This window comes from Carassius gibelio, chromosome B7 (assembly GCF_023724105.1).
Source record: "Carassius gibelio isolate Cgi1373 ecotype wild population from Czech Republic chromosome B7, carGib1.2-hapl.c, whole genome shotgun sequence".
In the NCBI taxonomy this organism is placed as follows: Eukaryota; Metazoa; Chordata; class Actinopteri; order Cypriniformes; family Cyprinidae; genus Carassius; species Carassius gibelio.
The window spans coordinates 14,483,903-14,507,973 of record NC_068402.1 but is presented as its reverse complement, the minus strand read 5'-3'; the positions used below and the strand labels follow the sequence as shown (position 1 = coordinate 14,507,973).

The 24,071-nt window shown below is 36.4% G+C and overlaps 1 protein-coding gene across 23 annotated transcripts in view; it reads right to left on the bottom strand.

Moving 5' to 3' along the window:
• Nucleotides 1-24,071, bottom strand: part of tjp1a (tight junction protein 1a) — a 100,332-nt gene that overhangs the window by 37,409 nt on the left and 38,852 nt on the right. For 6 of the 23 annotated variants that reach the window (XM_052561631.1, XM_052561635.1, XM_052561632.1 and 3 more), the window contains exon 1: nucleotides 17,978-18,450. The exons of 15 other annotated variants lie outside the window; for them this stretch is intronic. In XM_052561631.1, coding sequence (XP_052417591.1) covers nucleotides 17,978-18,004 — 27 coding nt within the window. In that variant the 5' untranslated portion in view covers nucleotides 18,005-18,450. Of the gene's footprint in view, nucleotides 1-17,977; nucleotides 18,452-24,071 lie in introns of those variants that run through there. 2 more of the 23 variants (XM_052561626.1, XM_052561628.1) reach the window with 1 other exon arrangement.

Below are 24,071 nucleotides of genomic sequence, written 5' to 3'. Positions count from 1 at the left end.
TTAAAACTTTTTAATTTAGATTTAAATTGCAATTTGTAATTGCATTTCTGTTTCCTGCATTTTAATGTTGTTGAAAGTTGAGCCTAAACCAGAGTTCCAAGTTCCAAGTTTTTTCTATGTGATATCACATTTTCAAAGCATGGGCCTGTAAGAGGGCTGCAAGGGCTTAGGGGGGCATTTGGGAAAGGGCCTATGTCAGCAATCACTGAGTGCACTAAAGACCAGAGAGGTTTTAGTCCTGATTTTTTATCTACTTTCACTACTGAACACATTCACTTCTGGTATAAAACTGGGCTCTGGGCATCTTTGATCAAAAATATATTAAAGATTTAACTACAAATTAAAATGACGGCTTACTATTTTAATATATTTTGAAGTGTAACTTATTTTTGTGATGGCAAAGCTGAATTATCAGCAGCCATTCTTCAAGCCTTCATTCTGATATGCTGTTTTGGTTCCAAATAAACATTTCTTATTATCTATCTAGCAACTCATATTTTTTTGGAAACTGTTAACATTTTTCAGAATTATTAGAGATTTAAATTGAAATATATTTCATTAAAATATATTTGTATTGAAATATATTTATATTAAATATATTTATTTGAAATAGAAATAAGTGTTTAATTTTATCTAGCATCATTAGTTAGCTTTTTAGCAGTATTCTTCTGAAGTGTCACTGAATGACCATATCCTGCATATGCTTAGTCTATTAAAAAAAATAATAATAATAATATTTGAATAGAGTTATAACCCAACAGATTGAGCAAATCAAGAATATTAGAGAAATGTTAAGGAGACCAGATTGGGCTGGACATCCCCAGGATTAACAGGGGCAGCACAATATCCTAATGCTGCCATTCTGGGATTGCCCCGAATGATTCAAACATAGAAAATTCCACCACAGTCCCTTAATTGAGCACCAAGAGCTTTACACCAGAACAAAACTCTTGAATCATATCGGCTAACAATGATGAAAAAAAATTATGAGGGATTAAATGCTGGTTGTATGGTCAGATATCAGATGCATCAAAACCACATATAAAACACATACATGTTTTTGCTGTGGACACGCATACAGCATGATACATCCAAAAAAAAAAAAATTATAATAGAAAAGGTTGACTGTGTAAATTCAGTCTTAGTTACACAACAAGCCACCTTTACTGCAGCCCATCCTGCAAAGACCAAACAGTGATCAGTCAATCTGACCACTTCACATGCCCTGAGATACCACACAATGCAGATGTTTTCTAAGGACAAATCTTTAGCATTTGTTTCATTCTCAAATATCACAAATAGATTTGCTGGTTTTTTTTTCTAAATTAATTGGGTGTAACCCATCTAGAGACACAAGTGCATTGTTGCATGTGGGAAATGGCATAATCCTTTCTGCTGCAGAGTGTAACACTCACAGTTCAGCGGGAGATGGTTGAATCAGGTTATAAAAACAAAAGATCTGTATGTCTCTCCATGCATTTCTTCGTCTCGGCCAAGATATACACACTGCAGGAGTATACTGTGCACTTGCCCGCTCAATGTAAATCCACACAGAAAGAGTCAGGTGGCCGGCGGCGGCGCACAAACACAGAGCCTGTTCCTCCGGCGTGCTAAAGATCCCTCATTAGAAAGACAGACAGGAACTCCATGTGTTCTTAGGATTGTAGTACACTTGCGTCAGGTAGAGAGATAATATCCTGCTTGGTGTAAAGAAAAAAAATAATAATTCCCACTGCAGTATAGTAGATCCTCACAGCTTCTTCCTCTGTACATGTGGTGTGTGTGTATGTGTGTGTGTGAGAGAGAGAGAGAGTGAGAGATCACAGGAGGGAGGGAAGGAGAGAGAAACACACCCACAATACGTGTTGGGGGTGTTAGTGATGGGAAAATAAGACACCGTTGCTCATGTTCAGCCCTGGACTGTGTGCAATCTGCTACCTACAGCTGCAAAACACACACACACACACACAGATACCTGCAGCTTCTTTACATTCACGCAGTCTACTGCAGTGAACTGCAGCATGTGTGTTTATTACAAGGACACACACACACACTTTATTTAAGGCTCTGTGGGCATTTATACACCATGTTAGACATAAATCATACCAATTCACTGATTTCAAATCCAAATCTGCAAAAGTGATGCAACTAAAAGTTAAAACAAATTGCAATAAAAAGTAATGTAAACCAATGGGACATTGAGAAAACACATTTGTTTTGTTTCTGCTTGATTTCAAACTGACCTGGCTTCTCCTATACCCTCAAGGTCTTATGCAACCCTATCCATTGCAAATTGCATCATTTTTACTGTAATGTTTTACTGAGATCACCACTATTAAATTCCTATGATTAATAACCCAGGATTGAGCAAAGAGCCATCTATGACGATCAGTTCACTTAATTGCTATTATTTAATCCTCTGTTTCTGGGACATGCCACCATCCTCTTCCACTGCAGTTGAGATCACATGATCAGGGACAACATGAAGCATTACAGCTGTAGATCTAGTAAAAAAAAAAAAGTCAAGGTGTGCTGGTTAGCATTACTCATTAGCATCTGAAGGTAGTCGTCATTACACCACCATCTGGTGCTAAAAAGCATCTTCTCCACCGAAGGTCATTTAAAAGTAGCTTTGATAATATTTAATTAAATTACTATAGATGTTTTAACATCCGATTCTTTTTAAAGAGCTGAAACATGTAAAAAAAAAAACAATGAAACAAAAACTATACAAATGTGATGGCATCAGCATCGTCAGGTCACTGACACAATAGTACTTTGATTCCACGAAATCCTCTAAATATAGATGTTTAGATATTTGTACATCCTTTTGCAATTTGCTGATGTAATCCTAAATAAAGCATAGCTTCTCTAACCTATATTCACAATGATGGGTCAGCAGGATTATTTTCCGTTCTCCTGTGTTATTTTTAAAACATGCTAAGGTCACATGATCATTCCATATTTTTTTCTCTTTTCCCTCACAATCTGCTTTGGTCCCTGGGCTGTGCCCTGAAAAAGCTTTACAAATGCTCTCTCTCTCTCTTCAAACAGCCACTAGCTTAAACAGGCACACACTCATAACACACTGGCATGCATACACACAGCCCAAATCCATCTTAAACAGAGTAATCCTTTAACAGTTGGATTCAGAGGAGCTCTGTGCATCTGTTCTACAGACCTATGATTCTCTGTGCTGTTGGCTTCCTGTTCAGTGTGCTAATGATATAAAATATCATGCCAACAACAGTGTTAAAATTTATGAAATGTGTAAAAATGTCTAACATAAAAAAGAGAAATTACTAATACACGATATAGATATATATATATATATATATATATATATATATATATATATATATATATATATATATATATATATATATATATATATATATATATATATATATATATATATATATGTATATATATATATGCAAAGACTTCAACACAGATCACATTTCAAGCCATTTACTTCTGAAAAGCTGTTTTCCAGAGAAACAGGAAGGTTAAGCTTATGCAAATCTCAGAGTATACGTGACCCACAATTCCTTGTACATAGCTACCAATGTGCCAAACAGCAAAGTGATCAATCCTATAAAAAGGTTTACAGCCCGACTGATATATCGTTTTGTTGATTTCATCAGCTGATATGAGCCTCTTGCAGTTATATCGGTATCGGCAAATATGCTGCAGATATGCCGCCAATATGCTTTTTATTAATTTTTTTTTTTTTTTTTACATAACATACAACAGCGATGAAATGCTTCTAAATTATGTAATTACTTAGTCTGTCCAGCAGTGCTCCTTTGTTTGCTACTGGTGACCCAGGTCAGTGCAATGATGCACGAATGAGCTCAAAAGTTAGTTTTGCATATTGATATGATGAATGGATGGTTTGTTTTCTTTTACATGTGCTCAGGGTTTGCTAGCACAAACAACACTTAGACTGTATTTCTGATTAAATAAAGCAGTAACTGATGTCATAAAATCATGAGTATGTTTTGATTGAAAGGTCAGAAGTTATAGCTTACATGAATAAAGAAAAATTACAAACATGACACTTGTAAATTATATATATTATATTTGAGTCAGTGGGAAGGACAGAAAATGGGCAGATTGTTAGGATTGAATGCATGTCTTTTAGAATTATGGACTGCAGTGGCTTCTCTCTTGTGTTTTACTTGGTGAAGGTTAAGAGAATCAGCTGAAAATGGCAGAATGGGAGATTGAATAATGATTGTCCTTGTTCACTCTCTCATAGTCTTTTAAAAATTCACACCTTTGTCATCTTTATATGATCTCATAGTCCTTATTAGAGCCTGAATAATATGTTCTACCAGCGATACCGATATTAGGGAGGAAAAAAACCCATATCGATATATTGGCCGATATTCTTTGTTTATATTATAGTACAGTACCAGTCAAAAGTTTGGACTCACTTCTCCAAACTTTTGACTGGTACTGTATATAGAATACAGTATATACATAAACAGAATATATACAGAAACACATTTTTAGCAATTATTTAACAAATATATGTAAAAACATGTAAATGCCTCCATTACATATTTTTGTAACAACATTAAGTGTTTGAATACCATATTGGATTGATAATTGCTAAAAATGTGTTTATTTTTATTTTTTTATAAAAAAAAAATTCTGTTTATGTATATACTGTATTCTATATACAGTACCAGTCAAAAGTTTGGAGAAGTGAGTCCAAACTTTTGACTGGTGCTGTACTATAATATAAACAAAGAATATCGGCCAATATATCGATATGGGTTTTTTGACTCCCTAATATCGGTATCGCTGGTAGAACATATTATTCAGGCTCTAATAAGGACTATGAGATCATATAAAGATGACAAAGGTGTGAATTTTTAAAAGACTATGAGAGAGTGAACAAGGACAATCATTATTCAATCTCCCATTCTGCAGTTTTCAGCTGATTCTCTTAACCTTCACCAAGTAAAACACAAGAGAGAAGCCACTGCAGTCCATAATTCTAAAAGACTTGCATTAAATCCTAACAATCTGCCCATTTTCTGTCCTACCCACTGACTGGGCTCAAATAGTTCATGTAGGTATCTCAGTTCTGGCCTTAGAGACATTGAGACACTGTTTCAAAGGCAGTACAGTAGGTAGGTGACTTTGGCAGTAGGTTAAAAGGCATGGTTTGTGAAAAATAATTCATCATTTACTCACCCACATGTAATTCCTATCCTGTATGAGTCATTTTCTTTTGTAGAACATTAGAAGATATTTTGGGAAATATTTCTGTTTTGTCCAAACAAGTGGAAATCATTGGGCACAAAAACAGTTTGGTAACCAGCATGTTTTGTAATCCACTGAAGAAGGTCATAAAGGTTTGCAATAACATGAGCAGGAATAAATTACTATATATATATATATATATATATATATATATATATATATATATACATATATATATATATATATATATATATATATTGTAATTTTGGATGAGCAATCTCTTAAATGTGCTGCTTCAGATTTTCAGAGTCAAAACGAAGCGTTATTGCACCCAAACAATAAAAATGATATCATGATCAATAGCAAAGTGGAAACAAACTAGCAGAGATTTATCATAATAACCACATGATGCCAAGGGGGAGAAAATGAGAGTCAGACAGAGAAAGACGTCTAATCTGGTTAAGCAGTTCTTGACAATCAAAGTCTAAAAATAGCTTATGGCAGCCATGAATGAGCGGGAGAAAGAGAAAGAGAGCGAGACAGTAAACAGAAAGACTGGTCTAAGGGATGGGGGTTGCTGCCACTGCTCTGTCGAGATTCAGAAGCTTTCGAATGCAAGCATGCAGGATCATCACTGTCAGCCAATCAGAAGCGGAACGGCATGTCAGCAGTGTCCTCATGATGTCATAATAGTAAGCGTAACCATGGCGACTTTATCTGCTTCTCTTGCTGACTCCCAGTGGATGAAGCACCCTTCAGATGCAGCATTCCAAGGCAGGACGGCATCAAGACACATCCGAATTCAAATTCTGCTTTACGACTGTCCCCGGAGAAACATTCTTCTGATCAAATTTTGAATGCAGCATAGATGTATCCTACAACCCTGTGCATTCCATTTCATGACAGTTGAGCTAAAAAAATAAGGATGGCGTCTGAAAGTTGACTTTGGTGGTCAGTTTGTGTGTAAATGTGCATTTCTTACAAACCTTGTATGCACTTTTGATGTTATTTCTAGTGAGAAATCAGTATTATAGTAAATAAATATTTGTTTAGTTATCACCAAAACTCAATATATTTTGTTATGGATCATGTTGTAGATGAGGTGCCTTCATGCAGAAATGCTGCCTGCAAAGTCATTGCCTCATACGGCAGCGAGGCAAGTTTCGGATACAGCCCTAGTGTGTGTCAGAATTTCCGGAGCTATACAATACAAGTTTGCGGCAGTATAGGGACATTGTGAAAAAAGCTGTGTCATAAGCCCTTTTCACACTGCACGTTGGACCCAGAAAAAAGCTGGAACATTGCCGGGTCGCCTTCTGTGTGAAAGCAAAAATGTCCCAGGATTGATTCTGGGATTGATTCCACATCAGGGACCTAGTAACATTGCCAGACTCGGAAAGAATGCTGTGTGAACAGAAGCCAGAACTAATATCGTAAAGAGTGTGTCGTAGTGATGACGCACGTTATCGCGTGACTCTTTTATCAGGTATTTTGAAGGCAGATCAACGTTCACTACGAAAAAAATATGTGCAAACTGTAATGAAGCAGAGATCAGTTAGTTCCTCACTTTTCGCACTGAAGCGGAGATCGTTCGCCAGCTTCAGTGAAAGTTAACGTGCCTAGCGTTTTCGACTCGATCATTACACATCACATCCTGATGTCACGTGTCTTTATGGGACCTTTACTGGTTGTGTGTCACCGCTAACACAGATTCCGGGTAATCACTGGCAGTGTGAAAGTGCAAAATCAGCGCATTCAGCATCCTGTCTGAAAGGACCATAAAATGCTATGCAAAATAACATAGCACTTTATTTTATTTCAGAGGAGTTTTTTTTTCTACTCATTCTGTTGCACATTTGACTATTATATTGAAGTTCAGTGTTTTGGTACTTGAAAAATTAATGTTTCAAGATACTTTAAAATATACACTGTGTATGTGCATGCTTTTTTTCTCACATGCAAAGAGAGAGACCAAGCGAGAGATTCTTACATACCATGCAGAATTGACAAGCTACATGTAATACAACTTTGTTGTAGTCTTTGTTTTGCTTTGGTACCGAAATTGGTACCGAGAACTGTGGATTTTCACTGGTATCGGTACCGAATACTGAACTTTTGGTACCGTGACAACACTACAGTGCATTAATTTAGAACTAGTGTAATTTTTTATCTTTATTTTTTAAATGAGTACATTACAATAGAATGAGTAGACTACATTATTATTTATGGGCTTAAAAACAAGATGCAAACAATCAGAATATTGGACATTACAATAACAGCAATGAAAAAAAAAAATGTGGACAAACCATGAACTCTTGTTCAGTACGAATGCTGTATGCTGCAATATGAGCAGTCATTTATTCCGTCATCAACCTGGTACATATATGGATACATTAGATACATTTATATACATATCCATATATAGTATATTAGTCTGGTGAATAAACTAAAAACGATGTACTATAGCGATTCAATCGCCAAGGTGTCCGTAGAGGGTTGCCTGTGCACTAGGATTAAAATGTTAATCTCCACCACGCTTCTCTTATCTCCACCACGCTTCTCTCTCTTAAGGTCCTCAGAGCATGAAAAGGCCAGTAACCCCTAACATACAAGTACAGAACAGTGAACTCCATCTCACATCTCATGTGTCTGACATCTTAAGGTTTCCTGACTTGCATAATAACCTAATATTTTAGGTAGATCCACCAGCACTTTAGAGTCTCACTGTACACAAAGTGCGAGATCATGAGTTCAAAAAAAAAAAAAAAACTTGAAACTGCATATGAAATCCTCATGAACTACAGTCTAAAATTTCCATGAGTAACTCAGTTCTCACCACTAACTGCTATGTTTAAACAAGCAAGACCGTCTGATAAAACCTTCATTTTCCTAACATTCAACCATTCAGCATTGAACATGCCCACTGACCCTTTACTGCCACCATGTTTTACGGGGACCCTTATAGCAAGGTCATCTGAACTCAACCAAACACCTCTGAGCTGACAGCACAGAAGGAAAAAAGTCACAACAGCACATAAGCTCTTCAAGTACGTCTTCTTTACTCGCTAAAGTGTAGGACTTCACCTCTACAGCCAACAACCTCCTAGTTCAAAGCATAATGGTAAAGATGTATGCATTAACTGAATTATCTCTCTCTCACTGTGACTCAAACACACACACATTTTATTTTAAGTTTGCAGTGGTAAAGTGCTGGCAGGTCAGAGACGATAACCAGGCCTTGCCACAGGGGTTTTTAAATCAGCGCTGCACTGACCCAATGAACAGTCACAGAGTTATCTGCCCAGCACACACACACACACACACACACACACACACACACACACACACACACACACACACAATCCCACAGAGCAGGAATGTGCTGATAACAAGCCAAGGCCCTTCACACTCTCTTTCTCTTTCATTCTCTCTGACAGAATTGTGATGATATTTGCTTAAAAACCTTTTTTAATTATTAAATGTTTACAATTTGGAGTTAAAATACTTAATAGAACAAAGCCATCATATAATATCATATATATATCATATATATCAAAGCCAACAATCCTAAAAAAAATAAAAGCTTAATGTTTATGTTATAATGCCATCAATAATGAATCAAAAGTAAAATAAAAACTTAACCTTTAGTAAGATAGACTAAATCTGAACAGTTCCCTTTGAAGTTATGTTTGCTGGTCTTGTTCATCTCTGCTTTAGAATTTTTTATACATTCTTAGTGTTTTGTTTTTTGACTGACTAAAAAGTGTTGACAGTCAAATTTTTGATTTGGTAAGATGTTTTTGAAGGACCCACTAGATAAAACAGCAAAAAAAAAAAAAAAGCTGAATTACTTTAGCAGCCATTACTCAGTTTTCAGTGTCGCATGATCTTCATTCTAATATGCTGATATTGAAAATTGCTGCTCAGGAAACATTTCTTCTCATCATCGATGCTGAAAACAGTTGTGCTGCTCAATATTTTTGTGGAAACCATGATACATTTTTTTCCAAGTTTTTTTGATGAATAAAATGTATTTGAAATACTTTTCAGTAACATTATAAATGCCTTTACTGTCACTGGTCAATTTAATGCATTCTTACTGAATAAACGCATTGATTTCTTTAAAAGGAAAAAATTATATTACCGACCCAAACATTTGAACAGGAGTAAATGATGAAAAAAACTGAAAACAAAGTCATAAAGTTAAGTCTGTCTACAGGGGGAAGTTTATTTATTAGATGTGTTGCTGTGCAATGTCCATGTTCTTAGCTCTGAGCTAACAAACGGAAACAAGGCTGTTCCCACATCTGAATTCCACAGCCAGAATTCCACATACACAAGTACTATGATGTGTAACTGTACAACAACAGCCTCATTCAGCAGGGAGTCCTTTTTTCAGGGTGTGTATCAGAGAGAGAGAGAGAGAGTATCAGAGAGAGAGAGAGAGAGAGTGAAAGAAAGAGAAATAAAATAAGGACAGGGGTAGGGATGCTCATTTCGATTAATTTTCCTGACCGACAACCGCCGCTCGTTAATCGATTATTAACCGTTAACTGATAAGATTATAATATTGAATTGGCATTAAATACAAATAAGATTGACGCGTATCTGTGACCCTTTAAAAAAATACAAACATTTTTTTTTATATATAAAAGGGTTTATTTTAACGTGCAAACAGCAGCAGCATACAGAACCGGTTTCAGTTAAAATTTCCACGCACCTGCAGCATTTCTGACAATGAGAGAAAAATAGAATAAAAAATTTACAAATAAAAAACGCAATAGGCCTACACTAAATATATTTTTTAAACTTAAATAATTAACAAATTAAGATGACAAAGAGAAAACACTGAATCCGTTTGAATGAAGCTTTCAAAAACCGGGATTTTTTTCGTTAGACTAAGATTTTTCGTTAAATAAAAATAGCAGCCCTACCTCAACTCCTTGTCTAATTTTTATTTAAAAAAAGCAACATATCAATGTGATGTGGGGTCAGTCTGGAGCGCAGCTTGTTGACAGTTAGACCCGCGGTAGAAAGCACCCTCTCCGATGGGACCGTTGTACCGGGAATACACAGGTAACGTCTCGCTAGTGGCCAGCTTCGGGAAGCGCCTTTCATTTGCTTTCCACCAGTCAAGATGATTAATATCCAGAGAAGGAGGATCATCTCTCATATAGATGTCAACCTCTGCTTCTGGATAATCAGTGCGTTATCTTCTCAGATCACCGTGCATCGCATCTTCTCCCTGATAACATGGAGGGCAGTGTTTGTTGCCCTTCATCACTCGAAGCGCGTGGGTGTTTGCTTCGTAAATCGTACTTGTGCTACTGCTGTATTTTAATACGCCGCCGCATAATTTACAGGTAACATCGTCGCCCTTTCTGTTAAAATGATCCCACACAGTGCTTCTTTTCGCTCGCTTCATTTTGCTTCCCTTGCTCGGGTGCCGACCCGCTCCGTGAGTTAATAAATATAAGCTATATAGTAGGCTATTTTATTTGTAAACCATGCAGCAAACAAAAAAAAAAAAAAAAAAAACTTAAAAAAACGTTTTAAACCGTTTAACTGATAGTATTAATCGGTCAAAATGTTTACTTTCGGTTAACGGTTAAACGGTCAATATGAGCATCCCTAGACAGGGGCAAAATGATGAGTGAGAGGGATAAATAGAACACCTTGTTTCTGCTTCTATCCCAGACCCACAGAAACAACAGTCACCCTGGACAGGCCTGCCACCCGAGGGTACGTGACCAGTCTCACTCAAAGGAATTCCCAAGCCCTTACAGGTGACAATTAGATAGAGAGCCAGAGAGTAACTGAACAGAAACTGATTATCTTAAACCAAGAACTGCAAACATCTGAGGCCAGGGATGGCATAATTCCTTTAACACAAAAAGTTAATGAAGTCTGTCTCAACATCTAGTGTCTAGACTGAAGCAAACCAAAATGACTCTCACTATAATCAACTATAAGCTGTGCAAAGTGGAAGGACTGATGTGGCTGGAAAAGACAAAAAAAAAAAGGCATTATTTATTTATGGATACCACATGTGAATATAATTATATAATGTTAAATGGGGCTGTCAAAATGACTGAAAAATTTCGAATTTTCTACTTAAATATTATATTATTTATTTAAATATTATTAATATATTATTTATTAAATATTATATTAAATTAAAACAAGAGGGCGCATCACACAAAATATGCACGTTTCTTCAAAATGTGATAAAATAACTAAAAAAAAGCGCATCATGTTTAAAATGTTTATAAACCATATATAAATAATAAAGTTGCTAAAACAATTAGAAAAAAAAAACCTGGCACCATGCGTGTATGTATAGTTTAATACAAAGGACCGAACACCAATCACAAAGAGCAGGATACTTTCTGAAACGCTGATATCCCTCTACAAAAAGTGATAAATGCGTTCTGAGTGAAAGTCTTGGTTTCTGTTTTGACGTAAACAACATCTTCTTCACACTGATGCTCTCGTTTTCCGCAATACATTAAATGAACAAGGTAGTAGCACAGCATCTAGTGGGTTCAATAAGCTAACAAAAGCATAAAAATACAATGACACTTACATCATTTTCACATTTCATGCACCACTGATAACGTCACAGACCTAAAATTTGCAAATGTGGATTTTCTTTTTTTTTATTCAACGAATATTTGAATTTTTTTTATTTTTTTTTGCAGCCCTAATGCTAAATGAAAACTAGTTTGCTGTGGTGTAAATATGCTGAAATATTAATTTCCATTTTAAAATATACCTTCAAAACCAGGAGTAAAGTCTTATTATTTAACTTATAAAGTCTTAAATTTTATTTCTGGCAGGTTCTGCAAGTTACCTGATTTATTCAGCTCTCAAATCAATGGAAACAAAAGCTTGTTCAGTAGAGCTATACCAGATTTCAGTGTTTGAAACAAGCAGAACTTTAGATTCAAGCCAAAATCTATTAATTTATGTTGAAATAAACAAGACCCTCTTACAATATCTAAAATAGTGATAAAGCTTTAATTAAAATAGCTCAAGAGAAGTTGAAAGTCTAAGAACTCTTGAACTGCTGCTTAAAGCTTATGGGGCGCAGCAACAGTGAGGAAATTGCTCAAGCGTTATCTTCAAAACAGCCTTCTAGAGTTTCCCAACTTCATAAACACAAGAGTAAATCTCAGCTAACCTGCTTTGAGCTGTGGACACAGCAAAGCTGAGGTCAGCGGACCTGGGTCTGAGAAAACAGGCCTAATGGAAAGCTGGACCGACAACAGACCAAGAAAAAAAACACAAACCGACTTTAGTAAGAGAGTTTTTACAAGATGTGATGTGAGTTTTCGTGTGGCAGTGAGCTAGTCAGCTCTAGTATCTTCACAAGAGTGATTGCTCTTTTTCAGAGTGCTGCACTCACATAAAAGCCACAAAATCTCTAATCCACCGAGTCATACACACCAACCAATCCTCCAAAGGAAGACCATCATTATCCCAACACTCTCACACACTCTATCCTCACAAACACACCAAATCTAGCAGCAATCACTATCATTATGCATATGCAATACAATAATAACAGACCATTATCAAAAAAATACAGCCATCACAGTCTTAGAGGTAAATAAACTCTGTGAGGTCTGTAATCTCTTCAAACTCAGTCTGCATTTAGTCATTGCTTAAACAACAATTATACAGGGGCAATACTGTTGAAAATAATCTACCTTATCAATGTGACTAACTCCCCAGATCTGCTCAGAATAGACAGAGCTAGACATGGGCATCACCTGTTTGAAATATTCAGCCAGTTCAAGCTGAGGTAACATGAAGGAATTTGGCATGCTGAGTGTGCGTCTGGGTCACTGTAGCCCACAATCTCCTGTAGGGCTCTGTATTATCATGGTTGAGAGAAGGCGGCTCACTAAAACTCGACATGTGATTCAGATTATAGATGTTTTTTTTTTGTATGTGCCCCATTCTTTCAGCCAGATTGGTGTGTATCAAGTAGCACTGCTAGATGTGATGGAAAATGTTAAAGTTAAAGGGATGAAATTATGATAAATCCAATCCTTGATCTTAGGGATAAAACAGTTTGACTTACTATATAAAGAAAATGCCAGTTTCAAAACTCCAGTATAATCCCCAGTATAACATAGACCACTTTTTTAAACCAAGCACAAAAAAAGATTTGTTCCATACATGCACAGCTTACAGACGCTAGATAGATGAAAAAATTAAGAAATGATGGACAACATTTACATACAAACAACTGATGCATGGTGTGGTTTGGAGAAAGTAGAATAGATGCTCAAACACCACATAAATAAACAATAAATTATGGGACGGTCTACCAAACCATTCTGACTCCATGTAGCACCTACAGCTCTGCAAATCTGTTGGATGGATTCAAATGTTAAAAACGTGTCATTAAAATGAACAGTAACTCAGTGAATACTCAACGAAGAGACATGAGAGACATATCTATAGAACGCCCCCAAAACCTCCTAGACTTCAGAGGGTATGAACAACAAACCAGTAAAGTGCTTGGATTCATTTATCAAGCTAATCAGTAAAAAAAGCAAATCCTGTAACAGTTGTGGGATCAAGTCACCATTTGGTACTGATCACATCTGTTTGTTCTTGAGTAGAAAACTTCTTGTTAAACTGGACTGTCTCACTCTCACACCCTTCTCTGTAGTATCTGACTTTCTGGATTGACAGTGACACCATGCCATATTCTTTTCTTTGAGTTAATAACCAGTCTATTCTAAGGGGGGAAATATTAATTAAATCTAGAGGGAACTAAATCTAATGTCCTATTTGAATGTAAATGAAGGTGTTTAATATGGAACTGTACATAAAGCCTTGATCACCTGTCTGTCTGTCTGTCCCATGCACAAAATACAAGATCATTATTTGTATTAATACTATAAATAGGCCCCTCAAGCTTGTATTCATAGTCAAAGCAGAAAGAGAGAGAGAGAGAAAGCTTGTGTACTACGCTTCTGTTCTGGAGAGGTTATGTTAATTACTGCTGGAGCCTCTGGCCCTCATTGAGAGCTTGCAGAATAGGTTTTTTAATCATCAGAGGACAAACACATCTCCACTTTACTGCTGTACCAGACATATAAGAAGGAAAAAATAAAGTTATGCACTTTCAATTTCCTCTGCTGGTAAGAGGAATGTTCGTTTCTTTATCTAGATATGTTTTTGCCACAGACAAAAATTTGAAGATAATGTAATGTGCTGTTTACAGAGTCCTGTGTGGTGCTCAGAGACAGTCAGACTCAAGTGTGACTGTGTTGTTGGAAAGCTTGAGCCGTTCCCATAGTGAGCAACAGCACTGGACTCCTGGTGCAGCTCCACCACAGGACCTATATTGCACGTTTGTCAGTATTACTGCCTCACCTCTCTTATTCTTTTGTTACCAGTTATGATAGATGTTTTATGATTTATGAGTGATGGATGTGGGTGTAGAAGTATATATATATATATATATATATATATATATATATATATATATATATATATATATATATATAGGTGATGGTCCACTTGGCTGTGTCATTTTCACATTTCTACTTAGTTTAATGCTGAGCTAATGGGGACTTCATTAGGCTATTGTCACCCACTATTAGCCCACCCGCCTCAGTCTTCCCCACTGGGCTTTCAGTGTTCTGGAACTGTCTGAGGCAGGCTTTAAAAAACTTAAATCTTCATTGCATGTGACAGGAGAAAGCAGAAGTGTACGTGTGATCCTCTGCATGTGTCATCCCTGCAGTTTCTGTATAGTAGCCAGTAAGTTTGTAGAAAATTAAGAGTGGGCCAGTACTCAGCGGGGCAGCTGTAGCAGAACGTGATCATTTTAGGCAACACAATCAGCAATTATATTGATATTGTAAAAGATATTGATGCGTAGAGTATTAAATATGTGCCTTTTCTTTTAACAGTTGTAAATTTCAGTCACTGTGCACAAGACGAACGATTCATAGTGCTCTCTATTTAGAAACAGCACGAAACTCCAGCAAAATTTATTCATTTTGTGCAAAACCATTTATCTTTATTTACAGATCAAGTATAACATTAAGAACATTTAATCATCTTGGAGAGAGTTTCATTGTCTTAACCGTCATAACAGAATGCAACAAGCAGTTTGAATGCTGGATGACAGACAGCCGCACCAGAGAGAAGAGTTTACCTGAACTTCAATTGAATATTCATCTGTACCTCACATTAAACTATGTAATGACTTTATAACACATTAAATAAATTGCACGAAAACTCTATTCGCTTGTTAAGTCTGACGTCACGTAGCAGCACTTCAGTGTCCAAACGCTCCATCGGTTACCACGAGAAAACAACAAAAAGGTGCTAATATAAACTCACAATGTTATAGAATACTAGCGAAAAAGTTTTAATCTTAACCTTTAACTCCATACCGAAGTCCCATATAGCCAGACAATGAAAATATAAAAAAAATATATAAAAATGATTTGTGTTTGGGACGCTGTGAGCACGGAGACTGTAGTGTATACCGTAAGTTTGAAAGTGTTTAGCTTAAATTATTTATATGAATAAACAGTGCTCATAAACGGCTGCTGAGGTCGTATTCTCAAGTGAAGCGAGTTGATGCTTGGACCCGGAAACAGCGCTTAACAACCGAATTGTACTTTATAATGTTTTTTGGCTTTCATGGGGCTTAATAATAACAAAAAATAGTATACGCACAGTATCGAATCTGGATCAGTCTCGTCTGACCGATATCACGATCAGCAGAAAATGGCAGTATCGAACCGATACCGATACTGAATATAGGATCGCTAGTTGTCTTTAGGCTTGAGTCACAGGTCACTCATTGTAATATCTGGTCTGCTCTGGAACTATTCAGTGATTTTTAAAGAACAAACAGTCCCAAAATAAGTATAGAGTACAGTCCTTTCCCCCTTCTCCAAAAGACCAAATGAAAACGCAATCATCTACATTAAGTCTTCATATTTAAAACTAGGAGACAAAACAAAATACAGCAGATAGAGCAGAGACAGCACAATGTCTCCCAGAGAAAACAAGGACACAGGGGAGGTTGAGCAAAACTTTAGGACACAAAAACAAGGTCACCCAGAGAGATCCACACCTTAAACAGACATGATACAAATTTCCACCTGGAAAAATAAAGATGTGCCTTCTCAAGCATATCTTGTTATCTTGTTGGATTATTTTGGGATACAAAGTAAAAATAACTACATTATCTGATTATTAAAAATAGCAACTATTAATACGAAGGATTTTCTACCTCAAAAATAAAGCGAATACTATTCTAGTACTATTTTACAGTAATTTAAATATATTAAATATATTTTATATAGTTTAAAAGCTTAGGTCAGTAAGATTTAAAAGACAAGATAAAAGAAGAAAAGACAATGCAACAAAATATTTATTTTTTAAATAAATGCTGTTCTTGGAAACAATGTCGTCTCAAATAAATGTATCATGTATTGCATCATGTATAGATGTACAGACAGACAGACAGACAGACAGACAGACAGACAGATAGATAGATAGATAGATAGATAGATAGATAGATAGATAGATGCATTTAAGGCTAAATGTATATAATGTCAATGGTGTAAATTGATACAATGTCAATACACACCATGGCATTACATCATCACGCAACCATTTAATCAAGAGAAACTCACCAAACCTGAATGACTGTATGTGCAGTACACATTCCTGTGTTTTCATATGCTTCTCACACAGTACAGTGGAAGAGGAAGCCCACTCAAGATCAGCATAAACACATACATAAACAATGTGCACCATTGTACTTCGTGAGCCACCTTACACACGTAACCCTCACAAAAACGACTTCTCTGCAAACTCTAGCTGATACAGAACCACAAAACCTCGAGTCGTTCTGGTCAGGTCTGTGTGTGTGTAAATGCCTTATAGTGTAAACAATCCCAAAACGAATATGCAGACTGAATATAATACAATAACTGTACCAAATCTCGTACATAATTTGAGGCATTTATCTGCATTTGCACAGGCCCGAGTAGTAGTTTCCTGCACCTGCAAAATCCTGCCCACATTATTCAGACAAACGAAGACTATTTTGAGGTAGAGATTTCCCTGTGTGCGCATTATTGACTATCCCGAGAGAACGTTGGTCTACAATTTTGAGTAACGCGAAAAAAAAATAGTTCCTATAATTAAAGTGCAGTAATTTTCACACCTCTTTGACTTTTACAAGTCTTGACATTTCAGTGCCATTTATAATCAACAGGTAAGTTACATCACGAGTCTCCTCAAGCTTCAATTTGAACGCGTTTTAAATGTCCAAGAATCTTAAAGGGACAGTTCACGCAAAATGTACTCGTATTATTTGTGCGTGCAATGTTGCAATGAGAAGTCAGAATGGCAGTATGGGTCACCATTCAAATTCATCACACCTTTTCTTCGTGCAATGAAAATGATTTGTGAACTGAAGCAGTCATTTTCCCTTTTTGTTCCATTGAACCTAAAAACTTGTAACGTTACATGTTTAAAATGACATGGGAAAAGGTAAAGGATGAATTAACTTTTCGGTTGAACCGATCTTTCGGTTGAACTGTCTCTTTAAGATTCTGCCTTTCGCGTGGATTACAAGGAAAATGGGATACAGTCGTGTGGAGAATGAGTCTTTTCCGACATGTATCGCTCCTTAAATGGGCCAGGACTCGTATCCCGTCTAATTCTTTTGAAAAGTACCTTTAGTAAAGTAATTTCCTACCTTATTTATTGCAGCCTTGGCAGACATTTTGATATCTTGCTGGCTCCCGGCGTAGCAAGTTTACTGTTGTTGAATATCACTTCACCCAAAACAAAATATTCCTCCTTCGTCCTGCCCAGCAGCCGCCACAGCGCCGGGCAAAGCGGGTTTACTTCTTCTGACCGGCCAAAGACATGTCAACACAACTGAAATCCAGCAGTCCAAAGTTCATCATCTATTATTGCGCGTTAAACACGTACAAACTTCAGAAGCTACGCGAATACCTTGCTTATAGTCTCTTTCTCTTTTTAATAAAGTGAAAAACAACAATGAATCAAGAAAACCTTGCTGTCCTAAAGTCGACCGCGCCACGAAGTTCAATAATATCGATGCGAAACGTCCCACAGTGGCAGAAGTTTCAAAACAGATGAGCTCGAGCCTCGCTTCTCTCCTCTCCCAGCAACAATCATGACATGTCTGACTGGAATGGACCATTGCAGTCCTGCGGGGGTGGTTGGGTGGAAACCGGGACAGTGTGGGCTGTATAACCACAATCCCAGAAATATAATTGTAACTCTTTATGTGTATGCAGCTGTTTAGTGTGTTAGTGTCGCGTGTTATGTAATAAATGTGTGGTTATTTTACATCAACGATAAATGCAACAATAAAAACTAAAGTTACGCCCCCGTGCCTGACCTATTTGTTTTGACCAGGGAGCGGATGGGATGGAGAGAGGGAAGCAAGGTGAAGTGGAATCAGAGTTGTTGCTCCCTGCTTTTCTGTTGGTAGTCGATTAAAAGTTTAAGTAGGAGAAATAAGGAGTTTCTATGTTTTAACGTAAAAAAATAAAATAAAATAATCTCACAAAACAAGTAAAAATTAATTTGTTGGACTGTTAAACACATTTTTAATTAACCAGCCATTCCAAAACGTGTCAAATTAAGCTTGTTTTCTAATTTATAATAAAATTAAAATAGAAATAGAAAATAATAACTATAAAGTCTTTTTTAGTAGTTCCATGTGTTCTGATGTTTGTTTAAACATTCAGTAACTTAAAAAAAATGGTCTTGGAAACAAAATATGCATTCTGTTCAAAACCTAGAAAAGGCAAACTACTTATGCATTCTAATACTTAGACTTTTTATTTATACTTCTAAGACTGTGTGTAATTTAAACTTTAGATCAAGTTTTGGTTGATAACAAACCACTCAGGAAACCTAACGGGACATAATTGCTGTAATACAGACTGCTTCCTGTGGTTTCCGGGTTCCCTCCCATAGGACAGAGCCAGAGAATGCGGTTTGTATTGTTTTAAAAGCAGCATTATGGGCTGTACTTTTTACTGTAAAATGTCAACTTATGTTTGCAACTGATAAAATAAAAGAAAAACTGCTTCTCAAAAGCACAAAATATCCCTGACTCCTTAAGAGTAATCAATCATTTGGTTGTCTTGAGGTCCCTGAAGCATTCCTTGAGTTCAGCAAACAACAGACTAAAATGGTTTAATTTACATTCATTAAGCCAACTGTCTGTAACAAAGGAAGTTAACTGTCTCTGATCTCCAGAGTCATTAAGATGGTAAAGATGTCATTTCTGAAAACAGTCGAAACTAAGGATAACAAAAGATAAATTTTAACTCTGTACCACAATTTCCAAATTAGATACAGAACACACACAAAAAATAGCAAACCAATCCCTTATAAGACATGGGTTACTTTGATGCACCACTTAAGCACAGTCAAAAATAAAAAACATGAATTGTAATCTGAGGAAACCAATTCTTACACTGTTTGAAGACACTGAACTCTAACTATGTTCTCTATTAAAAGTCCATATTGGCTAATGGTCACAAGGTCTCTGCTCGTAGATGTAATTCCACAAATACCTTGATGATTGACAGACAGGTCCAGGAGTGAGGCTAGGGATATTTTGGATTAGTCAAGCTGCTGGATAAATTCTTGTCATAAACCAGACCAGAGGGTTAAACCCAAAATAACTCAGTGTAAGAGGTCACATTCTCTCATAGCTATAGGCTTCAGGAATCATGAAAGGAGGGAGGGAGAGGAAGTGATAGGACAGAGCTATAAAACATTTAAGAAGATAAAGCGACCAATATGTTTGCCCAAAAAGCAATACAAATCCTATACATTTATTACAGAAAGACACTTAAATAAATGCTAAATATTTGCATTGGAGAAGCCATGAATGACTATAACAAATTTAACTCAAAATAAACTGAAACACAAAGGACAATTTCTGCACAGGATGAACCTCAGCGACACAGAAAAAATAACACAAAGAAATAGAATGATAAATACTGCCAACGAGGACAATCGCTCAATCCTCCTCCATCGCATGTTACGATCCGCATCGACCAGCGAGGATATCAGGATATTCAGCATGCTGTTTGTTAGAACAGGCAAATCTCAAATTCCGGAAAACTTCAGAGCATCTCTTTCATGTCTTCAAAGACGCATGTAAAAGACTCAAATGTAAGTCCAAGATGGAGAGGAATGCTAACTGAAAAATGAATGGTTCTGATGGAGTGGAGACAGAGAATTAGTGACAGACAAACACGATTGAAGGCAGCTTTGTCGCGCATGGCTACCCTAAACAGCTCTCGACACGGAGCAACCTGAGGCTTCGCATCAGCCGAAGAGCTCAGGTGTGCTCATGGAAGAGCAAGCACACACACACACACACACACACACACACACACACACACACACACAAAACTCAGTAGGCTTGCCTGTCCGTAGTTAGAGTCTAATGGACAGTGAAAAGTGCAGATCACATGATCTGCATCACCAATGCTCCTTTGAATGTTATATTTTAGAATGTAAGTGGAATGTAAACACATAAATAAAAAGCACATATGTACAGTACACATGACCTACGAAATACACATTACATTTTTTAAAATAATTTTAAAGGAATAAAATGCTAAACCAAAACAAGTTTTAGCTGTAAAATGCATTTATCATGTTAATAAATGCCAAAAATATATATGCATGCATTGTCATATAATTTACAATCAATATGAGATTAAAAAGACAATACATGTAATTTTACACTACATTATTGTTGAATGTACACGTGTACTACTACATACATGTTTAATTAATGTATGTTGCACTGCATTATTTTAGTGTTGTATGTGTTACACTGAATATATTGGTTCAAGGAATGAACATAAATCCATAAATCATCTATGCAAATGCCAAAGGCCTTATGAAATGTTGATTTACATCAATTATATACCAGCTGAAGAAGTCCAGTAGAATGAGGCACCATGGAGAAAGATAAACATAAAAAGAGCTCTGAGCTGCACCTCTGTGAGCAAAAACAACACAGGGAGGTTCGAATCTGAAGCCAGGAACTGCCAACAGACGGATCTGATTCGCTTTTATCTAGTTCTTCTCTTGGCTACACTATACTGACTTCACAATTTTCTGTATTTTCTTTTCATCTACAAAAGTTAAAGATGGTCCAACTTTTTTTGGAGAAAACCATGCTCCATGTGATCTATATAGGTGAGAGTACACTCCCAGAAAATAATGTACAAAAGCTGTTACTGGGTACACTAATATGTACCATTTAGATACTAATCTATACTTTTAAGATACTTTCATGCAGCTATTGGGGTACATAAGTTACAAAAGTGTGGCTTTCGAAATTGTACCACCACAGTGACAGCTTTTGTACTTGTATGGAAACAAGTGTAGTAGAAACACTACTAGTGTATTTAATATGTGGGGAATAGAGGAAAGGGAGAGTGCAGAAAACATTGTGAACCTCGGAGACCTGAGGGAGGGAACAGAGTAGAGGAGAAAATGGTCCAGTTTCACTGTCTGTCTTCATCTGTGCTGAATTAAAAACCAATTGACCTTATCTCGTTTCTAGAGGCTTTATTTACTCTAGACGTTCTTGCCTTTAAGTGCCTCTGGAGGTCAAGCGATGGACTCAACTAAGACTGGAGGTCCTTCTGAAAATCACTTTTAGAATCAGACTCCCAAAATGCAAACCACTAAATAAATAGTTTCAAAACTGAGATTATTTTGTCAGTAAGGCATATATGATTAGTTTTATATTCTGACATCCTTTAAACCATTTAATTACATGGCATTTCCTTTCAGAAGAGATGATTGTGGAATGTTACTCTCAAAGCATCACAATTAGAGTCACGGCTAATCTTAGTTCACTGAGCCCCGAGTGACCTGTCCGTTTAAACCTGATGGTGGTCCCAAACATAGCTACTCCATACAGAAAATACCAACACACAGACCAGCCATAAATCATACATTGGCAGGAAACAAAATTCAGCTTTAGTTCATGGTGTGAGTCACAGTGGGAATGCAGCACAGAGGAGATTGTTTATTCTGAGATTGAATGACCCTCGATGAATGGAGCAGTGGGACACTGAAATGGTGCTTTACTCAAAATTAAAATGAGAAAACAGCTGGATTAAAAGTGCATTGCAATTACATTGTGCAACCCTTTTTAGTCAAGGTCCAGCTGACTTTCCTCAAAATTCCCAAACTTCACAGTATAACTTTACTTTTTAGAATGGTAGAGCAAGATTACAAGGCTAAATTATACATTAAAGGACATGATCAAATACAGCAACATGTTGTTAATTTAAAATGAGCCCAACCCAAAGACTATAAAAGTGAAAATTCTCTGTGTCAAAATTAAGTGTGTATATAAGGGTAAGTCTTTGAAATTTTAATTACTTCATTAGAGAATAGATTCTTTTAATAAACGGAACAACAATACTTTGTGACCTTCAAAACGGCAGCTTAATTGTTTGGTTCTAAAATTAGAAAATATCTGCTTTTTTTCACTCCCTCAAGTGCTGTGGTTACAGGCCAGGCTCAGCCCAGAGAGACTAGCTGTCCTCCATTCAACCCACTGGGTCATGGCCAAATGTGCATGTGCAGAGCTATTAGCCACAGCCACCGCCAGATCAACACACATACTGGTCTTATCAGTTACCAAAAAGCCTAGTTACAAAGCAGACTTCATGTAACTAGGCCCAGACCATATGAGGATGATGCTGCTCCTTTTTTTCTGCCATTTAAAGAGACAGTTCACCCCTTATTCACCAATTAAATAAAATAAAATAATTTGAATAAGTGGAAAGACAATATGTATTTATTTATTTAAATTAGTAATTTTTCGGTAAACTATTCCTTTAAAATGTCGGATTGAGATTTCAGAGATGGACATATGACTTGTTTAGAGTCCATTGTTTTATGGACAAAGATGGCAAACAATGCTCCTTTAATCACACAAAGACATTTATTCAGTGTTCCATGACAATCATAAATACATAACAAACAAATAGTCCTTATTCTTCTCAGACTCCAACAGGCATTTACAGTAATGACATTAACAGGGATAGACAACAGCTTTGTTTTATTTTTGTCCAAGACAATTTTTTCTGAATTTACATGTGTATATATAGACTGTACATTCCAAAACTTTGATGAGTGGAGACAGAGCTCAGCGCACCCTGTGCTTCAATAATTCACATCACAGACTTGGTTACATCATCCTATTTATAAAATCAAAAGCACTTTTATTCTATTTTATTATTTTAATAATTTCCACAAAGCTTATATTACTACTAAAAAGAAAGGCAATATCAAGGTTGACATTTTTTTCTTAATATTATCAGACAGTCGCTGTAATGCATTGACGTGATGAAGTAGATTACAGTAATTAACTTTTGATGAGGGATGACTGTTTTGCAGTTGTGAACATACAAACTGCATAATGCATGTTTCCTTTGTATAGTGCCTATTTCTAGTGTCACTCATTTCCTGGCAAATCACAAATGTGATGTGGACCGCAGAGGGATTCTAGAGAGGAAGCCAAAAATATGTTCATGTAAACATGCAAGCAAACAGATACATAATGCATGAAGCACACACTTCACTATTCATTTCCTCCCTCATCATAAAGGCAGCCATAAGAGACTAATCTCCAAATGGCAGGACCAGTATAGCCGCATATTTACATGTGCAACACACATCATAAGCATAAGCCTCACAATACTCCTTTTACAGTCTCAGCATTGAAGTAAAGTGTGTTTCTGTTACTCACTGGTAGA